Here is a 17560-nt window from a genome sequence, read left to right as displayed (position 1 = left end):
AAATAAAGCAAGTTGTAATCTGTCCTCTTCCAGATACATCTAATACAATTTCCATGTCCAGTCAATCTATTTTGGTACAGTCTGGTTTGGTTTGTATTTTCCACATCCTGAAAAATATTCCTGAACTTGTATTTCTGAACCTTGTCTGTACTTCCTGTCTACAAGCTGGGAGGTTAGCTAACTCATGCATGTAGTCTATGGGGAAAAGCTATCAGTTTTCGATGGTTGAATGCAATACAAAAAATGGTCACAATAATATAAGTTTTCTTTTATTATTTCTAACCAACTAGCCAGAGATAGAATTCATTTAAAAATGTGGGACTTAAAGGAAGTATTCCAGTCTCCAAGCACCCAGTAATTTCCAGAATCAAGTTTCTGTCAGCAGTCTTCAGCCGTTGCTTCCAGACAGTACAAAAAAAAACTAAGTCTGGTAGGTATCACCCACTTGAAGTAAACATTACCATTTGCGAGCCTTTAATAACTAGATGTTGTTACCATTAGCCTACCAACTAACAAGAGGGAAAGCAGGAGATCTATGTCCTTTATTAACACTTAGTGAACCTTACACTTTTTGATGTAAAGAATGAAAAAAAAATGAATCTATATAATAGCAATGTCTGTGCATCTGTATGAATGTATGCATATGTTGAACTAAGTAGTTTTCGTGAAAGAACTTTATGACAATGTGGACACCCTTTTGTAATATACCATATATTGTATCTCCTGCGTGCATGAGTTTTTGAAATAAGAGTACAAAATCGTGATGACTTTTTCCAGAAATTACATTTATGGGTCTGTATTATAAATGGAATCCAAGAAAAGACTTGCACTATATCAATGCAAGTTCTTTTACATTTTCATATTTTGGTTAATTTTGTACTGTAAATCTGCACCTCAAAAGGAATTTTGACGGAACCTGATTTAAACTCGATTATCACAGACAGCAGAGAAGGAATTTCAATTGCATTAGTCAGGTCTAGGTTTAAACCCAATTCCCAAATGTGATAGGGAGCTGTGCTAACGCAGTGCATGTTCAATTCCCCAGATATTGGTGCTTTTAAAATTGGTTGTGGTTTTCTCAGCAGAGCCTTAGAATCCCATTCCTCATCCAATAATTCTTGGTCTAATCACCTACTATTGACCTCTTTAAGATAAAAGACCAGAAAACAAAAATCTGTCTATTTTCCCATGTGTTTCATAGTCTGCTGCCATCAATGTTCAGTAGCTAAAGACTTACGTTCGCCCACCAGCCTGCTTCTGTTGCTTGGTTTTGGATGTGGTATGTCATAGCAATTCTCTAATTCAATTAATTAATTCTAGTACCTTCTCTCCCTTATGACAGGAACAGTTAATGGTCTTCGTACTGTCAGCCTCAGCGGGTGGTTGTGGTGTTTCTGAGATCTCCAAATGAGGATGTTGGGTGGCAAGTGTAATCTGACACTGGAACAAACGAGAAAGAAATGGCCATTAGAAATGGAGGATGAGGGCATAAGAAGTGTAAGAACATTTAGATTTAAATGCATCTCTGTGCAAGCCCTATACAACAAACAATATTGAAATGAATAATTCATAAGTGAATATTTCTCTAAAGGACTCCACACTCTCAACCACTATTCTAACCCACCATTCTAATCACCATGGCATAGTGGGCAAAAAAAGGGAGGGCCAAAGCCATTGGCTTTGGCCTCACCACAAATTTGGTGCTCTTGCCTCCGATTCCATTCTGCCCCTTGGCTAACGTCTCAGGTTGAAGCCAACGTTTTGCAAACTCAGCATCCTATTTGACCTTGAATTCAGCTTACAACCATATATTCTCTTTCAAATAAAGGCTGCCTAAGTCCATCTCTGTAACATCGCCCATACCTATCCCAGCCTCAGCCCATTGTCTACTAAAACCCACATGCCTTTGTCGCCTCCAGACTCCAATACTCCAATACTCTCCTGGCCGTCCTCCACCCTACATACATTTCAGCTCATTCAAAGTTCCGCTTCCCCTAATCTAACATGAACAAAGTCTCACTTACCCAGTATCCCTCTGCTTGCTAACTGACATTGTTTTTTGGTCCACCAACAGCTCAAATACAAAATTTTCAATTTATGTTTAAATTTCTTTGTGGCCTCACTACTCTGAGAACTCTGGCTTCTTGTTCACCGTACTCCCTTCACCCCACCATTGGCAACTATGTCTTCAGCTGTCTAGGCCCTAAGCTCTGGAATTTTCTCCCACATCTTCCCTGCCTCTCCACCTCTCTCTCGACCTTTAATATCCTCCTTAAAACTCACCTCTTTGGTGGTTCAGTGTCAATTTTTGTCTGATTATGTTTCTGTAAAGCATCTTGGGATGTCTCTTACATTAAGACTGATATGTAAGTGCAAGTTGTTGGTGGATGTAAATAAATTACTCAGTGTGGTATTGAACCATACAGGTCTGTTAGCTCTCTAGATTCAATTCCCAATTTGCATTGAGTCAGCTGATCTCAGCTGCATTGTCACTAGGCATGCTACTCTGCCTATATCCATTGATAGTTGCAAAGGTTCTCAATCAGATTGATGTCCAGTGAACTTTGCTAGAAAGTGCTTATGTGGGTGTAAGGGAAGAGCAGAATTGGGCAGAACAGTAATTCCCCACTGAAGTTTAAAAGCCCATTAACCAGGCACAAATGGTCAGTTGTACAAGGTATTAGAGATCTGCAGGCCCCCGTGGATCTATACCCCAACATGCCACTACTTTCAGTAGAAGAAGAAATACATTTTTAAATTATAAAAATCACAATAAACTCAAGTGCTTGGTGGTGTCGTGTCATGCAGTAATAAGAGGCACTCAAAATGCATTTATCCACACAATGCAGGCAATTCTGACTTCGGACTATAATGAATCAGTAGCCAGTTTTACATCTCTTCCAATTACAATTCCAGAAATGTAAATAAAAATTGGGATAGATTTAAAATGGGCTGCCGATTTGCTATTATCTGTTTTGCACTTTTGCTAAAAATCAAAATGACCCCCATTGATTCAGTGGCCAGGATTTTATGTGGCCCCTTGAGGTGGGGTCAGTTGGACAGGGGGGGGGCATGGAGTATCGCGATGGGTGGTGGGGGACATGGCAGGGGTGGGGGTGAGGGGGCGAAGGCTCTGTTGCCAAGCGATCGTCCCGGGGTGGGATAGGCTGATGATGGCCTACCTGCCCAGAGGCCAATTGAGGCCCTTAATTGACCTATAATGGCCCATTAGGGCCTCTTCCTGCCTGCTGGGTTCTTACCAGTGGCGAGGAGTGGTGGGGGGGGTTGCTTCTGCCATGCAGGGAGTACATCTTATAACAGGCAGCATCCTCCCTGTGGGCTTGAGAGGGATCCCTCCTCTGTAGGCAATCTGAGGTCCACAAAGGACTCACGTTGGGAACCCCTCTCCCCCTAGATTGCATGACCATTCCCTTCCTGCTCTCGCCGGGGCCTTGCAGGCTGTCTCTGGTGACCCCACCTTGCCTACATCTGGTCTGGGTTTCCAGTGCCTGGGCCTGGGTCTGAGGCCTCTGCAGTACTCCCAGTGGCCACCGCTCCCAGTGGCACTGCCAATATTGCCTGTGATTGACCGGCAGCTCTTGGAGACGGGATCCCCGTCTTTAAAGGGTTGGGGACCCCGGCTCGTGAAACTTAGATTTAAAAAGACCAGAGGATCGCTCCGAAAGGACATGAAAAGGCAGAGGTAGCCTTTCCCCTGCCTTTTCATCCTGGTGATGGGAGCCCCGCCTTCTTCACAAAATTCAGCCCAGTATGTTGGTGGGAGTGGGGATGCAAGATCAAACGTCTTCAAGGAGAAGAGAAATCAAAATTCTTACAGGGCCAGCTTCTAGGCTGTACCCGTCTATGCCTGGTGCACTTGGTGATCAAACATGAACCTTGTTGGAGAGCGGACGCTAAACAGTGATTCTATCATTTCTTCATGCACTTAGAAACTGTTTATTTTGGAGATATGCTTTAACAGCATCAAACAAAATGGCATTTTTAAATCACAGTTCCATAAGCACTGACCCAAATTGGCCATTCTTCATGTTTGAGTTTGGCAACTAATAGCAGAATTTTAGACCACTTAATGATAGCTTAATCTGATGTACTGTATAATAGGAGTTACTGGATAGCAACTGGGGGCTGGATTTTATGCAGGACGTAGGCTGAAAATTGGGGAATCCAACCTCTACATTTTTTCTGACCCCCGAGCAATCCTCCAGTCTTTTGAGGTCAAAGTTTAAGGAGGCGGGATCCCTGTCCCTTTAAAAACTTAATAGGGATGGGGACCCTGCCCCCAAGAGATGCCAGCCAATCACAGGCTGGCAGCTCAGCAGTATCGGCAGCGCCACAGGTAGCAGTGGTTACTGATGGTACTGCAGAGGTCGCAGGCCTAGGCCCAGCACTGGAACCCTGGAACAGAGGTAGGTGAGGTGGGGGTGGTGGGCGTTCAGGCTGGAGAAGAGGGGCTCTGGGCTGGTTCCCAGTGGGGGTCCTCCGTGGACCACATGGAGGAGGCATAGTCCAAGCCCGCTGGGAGGGTGCCTGGTTTTGCAAGGCACACCCCCCTCCCCCCCACCGAGCGGCAGATGACTCCCCCCCCACCGCTGCTGATAAGACCCCAGCGGCGACAGGAAGAGGCCGTTATGTGGCTGTTAATTGGCCACTTAAGGGCCTCAATTGGCCTCTGGGTGGGAAGGCCGTTGTCGGCTTTTCCCAGCCCCAGGAATATGGTGCCTGGCAATCCCAGCATTAGGTTCCTTGGAAGCTGCTGCCGCTCTGGTTATCTCGCCCCCTCCCCCCGCACCCCACCCCGCCACGGAATCTGCTGTCGGGAGGACAAGATCCAGCCCTAGGAGTGCGAATACTTCTTTAAATGAGAAAAGCCAGGAAATAATTGCAATCATCTCACTACTACCTTATCTGAGATCTGTTAACTTGTTAGATGTCAGGAATTTAACCTAGCACCTTCCGGCTTCACATGTCTAATTGTATAGCTTTTAATCTTTTCACTTTCTTTCCCACCTGGAATCTTTCCACACAGTGAGAGCACAAGAAAAGATAAGGATCAGAAAAGACAAGTTCATTCAGGGCAAGTAATTCCTAAAGAACCTTATCTCTCTCATCTTAGCATCTAACACCATTTTGCACCATGCAACTTATTTGTAAATAAATTTAAATATTAGTTTTGGTCTGAATGCTATCATCTGGAAGAACAGTGGCGCAGTGGTTAGCACCGCAGCCTCACAGCTCCAGGGACCCGGGTTCGATTCTGGGTACTGCCTGTGCGGAGTTTGTAAGTTCTCCCTGTGTCTGCGTGGGTTTCCTCCGGGTGCTCCGGTTTCCTCCCACATGCCAAAGACTTGCAGGTTGATAGGTTAATTGGCCATTATAAATTGCCCCTAGTATAGGTAGGTGGTAGGGAAATATATAGGGACAGGTGGGGATGTGGTAGGAATATGGGATTAGTGTAGGATTAGTATAAATGGGTGGTTGATGGTCGGCACAGACTCGGTGGGCCGAAGGGCCTGTTTCAGTGCTGTATCTCTAAACTAAACTAAACTACACCCCTCCCATCCCACCCCCACTTCCCCGCCAAAGTAAAATACCTCAATAATAGAGTAAGTGAACTATGCTATGTTTACTCATAGTGCAGTTTTAGAACATAGGGGACATTTTCTTATTTAAGTTACATTTTACTGTGAAGATAAATAGAGACAGTTGGAGATATCTAATCTCCTAATACTTGTTCAACAACATATTGCAGGAAGATACTATCTTTAATATAGAAAAGCACTTCACACAGCATCAATCGTAGAAAAATGAAAACCAAGCCAGGGGTTGGCAACGTGAGAGAGATATGGGGGCAGAGAGCAAGGGGGAGAGAGAGAGGGGGATTACACAGTGAGGAGGGGACAACACAGTGAGGGGGACACAGACAGGGAGGGGGAGATAGCAGCACACAGAGAGAGCAACAGACAGACAGATCACTCCTGACAATGGACATCTATCCAGAATACTCCACATTGCTAAAACTCATGTGCAGGAAATCATTGACTACTTGGGCAAGCAAAAAAGTGCCAGCTTTCTCATTAAATCAGCATCCAACATAGTGACAAGAAAGTAAGTCCATACATTAATCTTCTCATTTAAAGCTTCTTCACAAAAATGCATCTTTGTTGTTATTTTAATTAATATTAAGATAAAATTTTAATGCCTTTATCTTTCTGCAATTATCTCACCAGCCCCCAATGTAAGACAAAAATTGTAATGTGGACCCCCACCCAAAAATGTTGGGCACTTCTGCTTCAAGCCTTTAACCTTGTGTTTTAAAATAACCTAGCATCAAAGGTAATTACAAAAGTAATGTGCATTGGCATTGCATAATGTTTTGCTTGCTATCTAGCTGATAAAGTTGTGCTGCTCTCCATTGATATTTGTATTAGTAGCTACTTTATTTATAGGGAGAAATTTGTTTTATCTTGGACTATGTTTCAATGGCATTAGATTGGATATATACTTTATGTACAGATTAATTGCGTCTGTGGCTGAGTCAATAATTTTGTCAAATATCTGTGGTGCCTATTCCTGCATCGAGCCAAAGAAGAAGATATTTGGAGAGTGACCAAAAGTTTGGTCAAAGTAGGTTTTAAAAAAGATCTTAAAGGAGTAGAGGCAAATGGAAAGTTGGAGATGCTTCAGGAAAAAACACACCCAGAGTATCTAAGAACTAAGTCTAGGTGACTGAAAGCATGGCTGCTAAAGTTGGCCATTGTAAATAATCATTTCGTTAATAGTGTACTTGTAGACTCTGAACAAAACCATGTAAATCAGTGATAAAGCTTTTATTACCCTCTGTTTCCTTTTTTCATATTTTACTTTTTACTCACTGGGTTGCTGGGAAGATCACAGCAGCTCTCCAGCTCCGCATCCTTGGCATCACAATAAATGACAATCCGCTGAAGGTCAAACTGGAGAAGTATAAAGAAGCACAAAATAATTTTTTACAAAATAGTGACTGAATATTGTAAATTTCCTTTCTACCCTCCCCTCTTTCAGGTTTTATGTCAGTTTTCCAATACCTGCTATGGATTTGAGCTTCACAACTCAGCCAATCCAGTTCTCACCAAAGGGGAGTGAGCTCTATGGCTAAATTTCTATGGATTAAGCATTAATGCACTTTCAAAGAGCCAGTAGAGGCAAGATGGGCCAAATGGGCTCCTTCTGTACTGCGAGTTTCTCTGATACTATGAACTTTTCCTTTACCAGCCAGCAAGAGAATGCCTATTTTCCTCGATTGACACACTAATGAAGTTGATTCTCAATGATTGTCCATTTCAAAGCCGGTTTCCCCAGAAGTTCCCTCGCTTGTCATTAATTACTTTCCCACCATTTTAATTTTAAAAATGACATCACCTCTTTTTACCTTTTTACCTGTTTTTAACACTTGGGCACGGAGATGGAAAAAGATGGAAACCCTGGGTGAATCACCGCCCGAGCCCAAATGATGTTAACTCGAGTATCTGGCATGCTGAGATCAACTAATTCAGTTCAAGCGAGAGATCTTATTCAGTTTTACAGCAGTGTTTATACCAGTGTTAACGTGATACTTATGCTGTCAGTTTCAGATGTGAAAATCTTGTGTGGCTGGCAACAATCCCAAAGAAAATGTAACAGATATGCTAAGGCTGTGAAGACCTAGTAAATTATCTTTGGTTTGGAAAAAATGTATTTTCACAAACACGTGTGGTGCAGTGATGAAAATGCAGAACCCAAACTGAAGAGTTATAAAAATTAATGTTTCCTTTTTAAAAAAAGTGGACAATGTGCTGCAAAATGGCTACCAAATTCAAATGACCTGACCCTGTATATTCAAACTGTCTTATTGCCTGTTAAGGACAAAAGGATACATTCCAAACTAAGAGGTGTTAATTACACTTAACCTGAGCCTATCAAGAGATATTTTTGAATTGAATGGGTTCTTCTGAAACAAAGGAGGTGTGAAGTAGCCATATCCTGGGCCATTGTTGGCCCCAGCAGGGAGGGGGATCTATGACTCCCAACAGAGACGACATGTAAGAAGTTTTTGACCTTAAAAAGTCGCTCTCTGGAGAGAAAGAGAGAGAGAGAGAGAGAATCAGAACAAAGTCACCAAAAGCCTGTCTAGTCAAGTGCTGAGAGACCCAACAAAAGCCCAAGAAGGCTTCTACACTTAAACGTGTTGCAGCAGAGAATGGAAAGTGATCCCTGTCTCCAGATCTAAGTCTCAACCATCAGAAAAATCTACAAACAACCCAGGCCTGCAACTTTAAAAAAGAAATTGACCTCTAAGTAGTTTCGACAGGTTTACTATAAACGCTGAACACCTATCTCACTTCAAACCACTTTCCCTTTTCCTCTCTAACTATTCGTGTGTGTGTGTGTGTGTGTGTAGTTGTGACAAATTTGGGAATGAATATTGCTCAATAAATAATTAATTGTCTGTTTTAAATCTACAAGGAAACCTGTTGTTATCTTTTTGATAAATAAACAATAAAGGGGTTAAAACCCTAGTCACAAAAGCACTTGCTGCAATCAGTTGGGAGGTGAACATGGAGAACCACCCACACCCCTTACCACCTGGCTGTAACAGTACTGCAGTGAAAACTTCAGAATATGCATTTATCTGTACTCCTCCATCACTCTGACCTGCTGGTCACTTCCATAGGTGACATTTTCATACTCCTAGCAGTGCAGAAAACATTATATTTCATGGTCCCTCTACATAAGTATCAGTTTGCAGCACTTTTGTGTCTGTCCCAGAAGGTTATGTGTTCAAACAACACTATAGAAACTGCTTATATAACCTAAGCTTACACATTAGCGGAGTGTTGTATCTTTAGAGATGAATGTATCAGGTAGCAGGATCACAGGAAATTTGCCCAGTGACCTCATTTATATATTACCAGAGAGCTGCATGAGCCAGTCACGGCCTCAGAGGTAGCTCATCGGTTGCAGAAGAAAGTGAGGTTGGCCAGCTGGGATGCCAGCCAAGGGCAGCAAGCAAGTTGGGAGAGATGAAAAAATCAGCAGGGGAGAGGCAAGTGTTGGCTAACAGTGGGCCACAGTTTTAATGTGGAGCCCTGAAAAGCATTTCCTGTTTCTCTGGTCTCCATATTTACCTTTTTAGTAGCAGGCTCCAACTGTCCATTTAAGGGCCACTGGTTTGATTGCTGTGCACCTGAGAAAACTGAACTTTGCATGCATGGTGCGTGTTGTATTTCATTGCAATCCAATATGGTAAAGGAGCCAGACTTAGCCATTAACACCCCAATTTGCATAGGTTATGGACCTTCATACCTACATCAGCCAGGCACCCTCTTGGGGTGCCCTATCCAATATGGCGTGCAGTTCTGGCATGGACTGAGCAAATGCATACCATAGTGGACCCTTAAGTGCCTGACAAATACATGAATAGGATGGGGATAAAGGGATACGGTCCCCGGAAGTGCAGAAGGTTTTAGTTTAGGCAGGCATCAAGATCGGCGCAGGCTTGAAGGGCCGAATGGCCTGTTCCTGTGCTGTACTGCTCTTTGTTCTTTGTTCTTTGTTTGATTTGCAGCTGAAAATGGACACTGTACATTCGAATTTATGGGCCACTCTCTGAAATCATTGAAATAAGATAAATTTTTTTGGATAAACTGAGGATCTATTTTATTTTCCCTTTAAAATCACCAACAGGACACTCACATCAATTGGGATACTGTCATATAAGCGCTTGCCAATGACTGTTTTCCCTTGGATGTTGATGTTCTCCCGTTCTTCCATTGGCAGCGTTTCAATTAGTTTGCAGTCAATATAGAGGGAGACGCTGCTCGACTGAATGCTGAGTGCCATCTTGTGCCAGTTGCGGTCAAATAAGCCACTGACTTCTCGGTTTCTGAAAACAGTCCTCACGGCATCCTTCCTCAATCCGACTGCATTGTATTCCACAGCTTTGTTCTCACCATCTAATCGAATGGAAACCTGAATAATGCAAAGAAAGTCATCACTGGGCATTCCAACCTTAAATGAAGCCTTGCTGGTTTCAGCCACTGACACTGTGATTCTATCATCAGTGATTTGTCACACCATTAACATTTCACATATGATCCAGCAGTCCTGCTTGGTGTGATTCCATTATTATACATAATTAGCCTGATTATTTTATCCTATCTACGAGACACTAGCTGATGCAGTGATGAACACAAGAACCTCCGAATTGGATGTGGAAACAGCTGATGATTCCAGAACTGGCCAGAGTTAAAGGATCTAATCTACAATTCTTTTTTTTTAATTTCATGTTTTATTCTTCCCTTTACTATGCTCTCCTTCTGCAGGCCTTCTCTCATGTTAGGGCAAGGTTTCACGGACATTGACCATCCCCATTATATTTGAGTTTAGACATGTGTGTTGGCTAACTATTTATCAATGGAGATCATCAGCCAAGCCTGGTTCTGACTGCAATGATAAGTAAAATTAGGTGTGGTGCAAAATGGATGTTGTTCCAATCCTGTCAATTTCCCAGTTGGGTGAATTAGGTTAAAATTACCCGAATAAGGCAGTTCACAACTTGTATTCAGACTATAGGCAATATTTGTGAAGAAGGAAAGGCAAGATTTGTAGATTTCATCATTGCTGATATTGCTGAACAGTAGAGCTTGCATCCCGATGGCATGGAACAGCAGTCCTACCCTCTCTTTAACTATACTTCATTTTTTTATATGATTATAAAAGCCCTTACTGTTTCTTTTAACATTATCTGCTAGCTTTTTAATATCCCTATTTGGTCTTTTAAATGTTCTTTTTCACTTCCTAACTAGATGTTTTGCAATTCTCATGAGTTTCTTTAGAATTTTAAGCCTTAACCTTATCATATGCCACTCTGATAAACTTCACCTTCATTTTCATCTCTTTATTAATCCATAGAGCTGTATTCTTTGATGCCTCTCTTTCTCCTTATAGGACTGCATTTTGTACTCTTTCATCTCATGTTTGAAAGTTTTCGATTCCTCATCTGTTAATCTGTTTGGCAAAGCTTCTTCCAAGTTAATTTGGACTATATCCCTTCCTATCAATGCTGAGCTTTGCCTTTTGCCAGCCCAGCATCCATTTCTTTGTCTCTTCATTATCCTTTCCTATTCTTTCATTGAAGTTTATGTTGTGGTCACTATTCCCCAACTGTTCTCTAACTCTTGACTCTAATTGACTCTAACATCACCAAACAGTGGAAATCAGATAGAGAGAGAGATCCACAGACATACAAGGACAGCAGGGTAACAATATTGAAGATTTTGCACCACTTCATTTCCTGGGATGCATGCTAAAAAAACATTTCCCACTTTGATGACCTGTATCAGCCATGATCTTTTCTGAATGGCGGAGCAGGTCCGAAGGGCCAAATGGCCTACTCCTGGTCCTATTTTCTATGTTTCTACATATTAAATTTAATCCAGTCTATCTTGGGATGGTTAAAATCTTTAATATCATGACCCTGCTATTCTTGCATATCTCTGTGATCTGTCTTTGGATCGCCCTCTGTATCTGATTTCAACTGTTTGGTGGCCTGTAATTCACAACGGAAATTGTACCATTTCTTTCCAATTTCTTATCTTTCGTCATATGTATTCTAGCTTAACGCAATCCCTAGGGCATCCTTACTTTCCACAGCAGTTTCCACTAACACTGATACCTCAGCCTTTTTCACCCTCTTAATCTCTCCAGTCCTATCCATACCTAAGCAAAGTCATCATTAGAACTACTACACTATATCATCCACAGTTGTTAATTCTTCCACAACTACACCAGAAAGTATACATCAATGCACATTTAGAGGAAATATGCACAATGCTTACATTGTGAAGCAATTTTAACCAACATGTAAAAAGTAACAATTTGTGATATAAAGCCATATTCATCCAGAACATATTAGATTATATAGCGTTAAAAGGTTTGAGTGATCTAGCTTTAATCTGTGCAGTATGTGATCAATTCCATGATTTTAAAGAAAACAATTGTGTTCTAACTCTTCAGATATATCCAGTTTTCCTGGCCAAATCATTTTGGAATGAAGAACAAACATGTGACAATATACCTGTGGAATCCCATATTTGTCGATAATTTGCCAGATGTACCAGTCTTCTCTTCGTGAAGCTTTTCGGAATTTGAATGTAGCAACGAAAGCATATTCATCAGGCAGGCCTTGAGGAAACACATCTCTGAAACAAAAAAAAAAGAATGAGAGTGCCTTGAATACTCCATAGGTTTAAGTGGCTAGTTGCAGAGCCATATAGATCAAGACAATCCCAAGATCTATCCCTAATCTATGCTGAGTTAGTTGAAAAAGGCAGAGTAGTAGCCAACATATATTTGAAGGCTTTTGCTTTTAACAATGCACAAGTAAATTACACAGATGAAATGTGCTGGAAGTAAATGTTTGTTTTAAATATCATATGACTTGGAGCTGAGGAGCAACGCATTGTGCGATTCAGGAGACAACCTGGAGAACCGAGGTAACCTTAGTCCCCCGAGTTTAGGACAAGAAAATTGCCATTCATTTCTTGCTCATGATTGCTGTCCATTTTCCTCTGCTGAAAGAGCACAGGTGTGGATGTTAGATGGAGACAAGATGAGGGTCATCTATGAAGGTCCCTGTGATCAAGCATCCTGCCATCAATGTCAAAGCTCAACCATAATAGATAGATTGGAGACTTGGGCAGAGAAATGGCAGATGGAGTTCAATCAGGGTAAATGTGAGGTGATACATTTTGGAAGATCCAATTCAAGAGTAAACTATACAGTAAATGGAAAAGTCCTCGGGAAAATTGATGTACAGAGAGATTTGGGTGTTCAGGTCCATTGTTCCCTGAAGGTGGCAACGCAGGTAAATAGAGTGGTCAAGAAGGCATACGGCATGCTTTCCTTCATCGGACGGGGTATTGAGTACAAGAGTTGGCAGGTCATGTTACAGTTGTATAGGACTTTGGTTCGGCCACATTTGGAATACTGCGTGCAGTTCTGGTCGCCACATTACCAAAAGGATGTGGATGCTTTGGAGAGGGTGCAGAGGAGGTTCACCAGGATGTTGCCTGATATGGAGGGCGCTAGCTATGAAGAGAGGTTGAGAAGATTAGGATTATTTTCATTAGAAAGGCGGAGGTTGAGGGGGGACCTGATTGAGGTGTACAAAATCATGAGAGGTATAGACAGGGTGGATAGCAAGAAGCTTTTTCCCAGAGTGGGGGATTCAAATACTAGGGGTCACGAGTTCAAAGTGAGAGGGGAAAAGTTTAGGGGGGATATGCGTGGAAAGTTCTTTACGCAGAGGGTGGTGGGTGCCTGGAACGCGTTGCCAGCGGAGGTGGTAGATGCGAACACGATAGCGTCTTTTAAGATGTATCTAGACAGATACATGAATGGGCAGGAAGCAAAGAGATACAGACCCTTAGAAAATAGGCGACATGTTTAGGTAGAGGATCTGGATCGGCGCAGGCTTGGAGGGCCAAAGGGCCTGTTCCTGTGCTGTAATTTTCTTTGTTCTTTGTTCTTTTATAATAGGTACTGGAATAGGTACTGGTCTAAATAGAACTGCACCCCAAGAGGAAGAGAATTTCTTCAGGAGAGAAAGGAGCAGAGAGGAATTAACAAAGGAAAATAAATCAAATTTCAAATATTAATGGTGGATGACTTGTGGTTCACCACTCTCACTGTTTGTAACTTTTAAACCTGATTTCTCCCTTCTCCTAAAAGCATTGCAGATGCTGAGATAAAGTCATTTGTTTTGTTCATTTATAGGGGGTGGATTCTGGCAAGACTACCATTTATTCCACAATGCTATTCGATAGGGACTTCCAGGATTTTGACCCAGTGACGATGAATGGACCATGATATATTTCCCAGTCAGGATGGTGTATGACTTGGAGATGGTGGTGGTGTTCCCATGTAGCTGCTACCCTTGTCCTTCTACCCTTGGTCGAGGTTGAGGGTTTGAAAGTTACTGTGAAGAAGCCTTGGTGAGATGCTACAGTGCATCTTGTGGATGGTACACACTGCAGCCATTGCGCGCTAGTGGTTGAGGGAGTGAATGTTTAAGGTGGTGGATCAGGAGCAAATCAAGCTGGCTGCTTTCTGCTGGGTGGTGTCGAACCTTTAACGGGTTGTTGGAGCTGCACTCATCCAGACAAGTGGACAATATTCCATAACACTTTTGACTTGTGCCTTGAAGTTGGTGTGCAGGCTTTGGGAAGTCAGAAGGTGCGTTCTCTTTGTAAAATACCAAGCCTCTGACTTGCTCTTGTAGCCACAGTATTTCTGTGGCTAATCTAGTTAAGTTTCTGGTGAATAATGACCCCCTCCCCAGGATGTTGATGGTAGGAAATTCAGTGATGGTAATCTTACTGAATTCAAGGGGAGATGTTTAGACTGTCTCTTATTGGGGATGGTCATTGCCTGGCACTTCTGTGGCATGAATGTTACTTCTGTTATGAAAGTGCTTCTGTTTTTTGTTAAACGTATTTTGAGGATTTTTATTTAAATTGCAGAAATTGATTCATTTTTTGGAAGGTTGAAGATTTTTTAGACTTTGTTTGTTGTTGAAAAGTCACCATGGACATGTTTTTCACAAGGGTTACTGAAAGGTCTTTTTGAGAATAACCTTTTACTGGAAGTCACATCCCTTAAGCTTAATAAACAACAGAAACCTTGGTCACCTGGGGAAGATGTTTACAGAGAAGTGACATGTCAAGATTTATGAAGGTCAGGAGGTTCTGAGTGGCTGTTTGTGGTTTTGCTTCTGAGATATTATTTTGGTTCAGTTGGGGAGTGGACTGTGTTTGGAAGAAGTTGGAGATAATCCTACCAGACAGCAGCCACCACTAGCTTATCCTTTTCAATCTCTTTGAGAAACTCTGAGAATCAAGCGTAATAAATACAGAAACTAAGGCAGCATTTCTCCTGAGACGCTCTTGGAAAGCCTGCTGGATTAATCCTCAATGCCGTCTGAAAAGAACTGCTCCAGAAAAGATCCAAATAACCCATTACTATATGCCCGGATGCCAGATAAAAAGGGACAACTGACATCCTTCCACATCTCTTTTTTCTTCAAGAATTAGCAAGTATTTGGGCAAAGTATTCTTTATTGTCTTTTTTTTTTAACAGAGCCCTGCAGAGAGAATTTCTGTATTTTATTCAGTGTGTGTGAGGCATTAACTGGGGATTTACTTGTACTCCTATAAAAAGGAGCAGACTGAAACTGTGGCTGTTGGGGTTAGGAGGTATATGTTTGTAATGTATATTTCTGTAAATTAAAGCTGATAAAAATGTGTAAATATTAGGCTCCAATTGTAACCTTCACTGCCTGCTTTCCGGAATAGAACATGTACCCCCACCTCTGGTGGGTATTTCCTGCTGGTGGGACAGGACTCACCCAGGGATGGTGGTGGAGGGTTCTGGCACATTGGCTGAAAAGTATAATTCTGTGAGTATGTAATTCTGGCTCTGTCCCAAGTAATGATTATTGATGTAGAAGTACTGATAGATTAGGATCTTCCTAGTTGATCCTTTTTTTATTCCTTCATAGGATGTGGGCATCACTGGCTAGGCCAGCATTTATTGACCATCCTGAGGCACGATAACATTTCTCAGCACAAGTGACTCCTGGGAAGTTGTTTCTGTAAACATGGGTTTGATTATGTCGTGGTTACGTTACTGGAGATCTAAATAATCCAAAGAATATGAGTTCAGTCCCATCATGGCACTTTAAAAATTTGAATTCAATGTTTATAAATCCGGAAATAAAAAGTCAGTATAAGTAATGTGCTTTAGGGAAGGAAACATGCTGCCTCTACTGAGTCTGGCCTATAAGTGACTTGAGTTCCACATCCACATGTGTTAACTTTTAACTACTGTCTAATATGGCTTAGTGAGTCAAAATCAATATCAATATCAGACCATCTGCAGGACAGGTGATAAATGTCAGCCTTGTCATTGAGTCATATCCTGAGAGTGAATGTTTAAAAATGCACACAATGGGGCCTCTTCTCTGTTCATCCTTCAATCTGAGTGAGGTGAGAGGTTGTAGCAAACATATCTGTCAATCTGAAACAGGTGTCTGTCTCTGAATGTTTATCATTCCCATTCACAAGTAGATGTTGTGAGTTAGGATGGGGTCATGCATAAATCTGTCAGCCAGAGATAACTGACCCTGACCAAAAAACCCTAACTTGGCTGGCACCTGAGTAAGTGGAACACTTCTTGCAATCTTCTACCGTGCATCAGATGTATTCTTACCAGTTTTCAAAAATATGGACCTACAATTAAACCTACAAGGTCTGATAGTCCATGTATAGCAGAGTGCATGGACAGTTGCAATTACCCATAATTCAATGAACTGCTATTTTGATCTGTGAGGCCGTTGTCTGGCCATATGGAGTTGAATGATTCAGGTTTATTTCAGGATGACATTACCTGACCCATGGACCACAGGGAGCTAGCAGAGCCAATAATGCAACATTGATGTAAGGAGAACATACCCTTTAGTGTGACAGCCAGCTGCTCAAGATTCTAACTTAAGACGTAAAGACATGGGAAAAAGTGCTTTAGCTGTCAAGCTGACATCAGCAACAGTCAGAAATCATCCAAGTTTTTCCTTAAAGGCTGTGTGTTTTCAACACCTGTTCTCAGAATGAGATGAGGAATATCTACATGAATTTACCTCAGAACTCGATCCCATTCAATTTAAAACTTTTGTTTATAGGAAGAGTTCCCCATGCCAAGAAATTGCCCTTTCAATTTAGTTGTATTATTCTACTTTCCATTTGTGACACCTCTTGCTTTAATATTGCTACTTCTGGTTGGATGTTTTCTGGAGGTTTTACCATGTGTTCTCTCACCACCCTGCCCCTAAAGTGCCATGATTAGTCCATACCTTCTCACACTAATTGGAACTGGAATAGACTCTTTGACCTCAATAAGGTGAGAAGGAATAAGGCAGGGGGAGCAGGGAGAATTTGCAGCAGGGAATCTAAGAGGTATCACATAATCACAGAATAATACAGTGCAGAAGAGGCCCTTCGGCCCATCGAGTCTACACCGATACATTAAAACACCTGACCTGTCTACCTAATCCCATTTGCCAGCACTTGGCCCATAGCCTTGAATGTTATGACATGCCAAGTGCTCATCCAGGTACTTTTTAAAGGATGTGAGGCAACCTGCATCTACCATCCTCCCAGGCAGGCATTCCAGACCGTCACCACCCTCTGGGTAAAAAAGATCTTCCTCAAATCCCCCTTAAACCTCCCGCCCCTCACAATCTTGTGACCCCTCATAACTGACCCTTCAACTAAGGGGAACAGCTGCTCCTTATCCACCCTGTCCATGCCCCTCACAATCTTGTACACCTCGATCAGGTCACCCCTCAGTCTTCTCTGCTCCAGTGAAAACAACCCAAGCCTATCCAACCTCTCTTCATAGCTTAAATGTTCCATCCCAGGCAACATCCTGGTGAATCGCCTCTGCACCTCCTCCAATGCAATCACAT

At 42.1% G+C, this 17560-nt stretch overlaps 1 protein-coding gene across 2 annotated transcripts in view; it reads right to left on the bottom strand.

Annotated features, from left to right (window-relative positions):
• The window catches only part of col22a1 (collagen, type XXII, alpha 1), a 419868-nt gene that overhangs the window by 274592 nt on the left and 127716 nt on the right, over positions 1-17560 (bottom strand). For both annotated transcript variants that reach the window (XM_068031367.1, XM_068031368.1), the window contains exons 6-9: positions 12116-12239; positions 9733-10008; positions 6894-6974; positions 1324-1440 (exon numbers count right to left, since the gene is read on the bottom strand). In XM_068031367.1, the coding sequence (XP_067887468.1) occupies positions 1324-1440; positions 6894-6974; positions 9733-10008; positions 12116-12239 (598 nt within the window). The remainder of the gene's footprint in view (positions 1-1323; positions 1441-6893; positions 6975-9732; positions 10009-12115; positions 12240-17560) is intronic.

The sequence above is a fragment of the Heterodontus francisci genome, chromosome 5 (genome assembly GCF_036365525.1).
Source record: "Heterodontus francisci isolate sHetFra1 chromosome 5, sHetFra1.hap1, whole genome shotgun sequence".
NCBI classification, from domain to species: Eukaryota; Metazoa; Chordata; class Chondrichthyes; order Heterodontiformes; family Heterodontidae; genus Heterodontus; species Heterodontus francisci.
The sequence above is the reverse complement of the archived record's forward strand: the minus strand, read 5'-3'. Positions and strand labels throughout refer to the sequence as shown.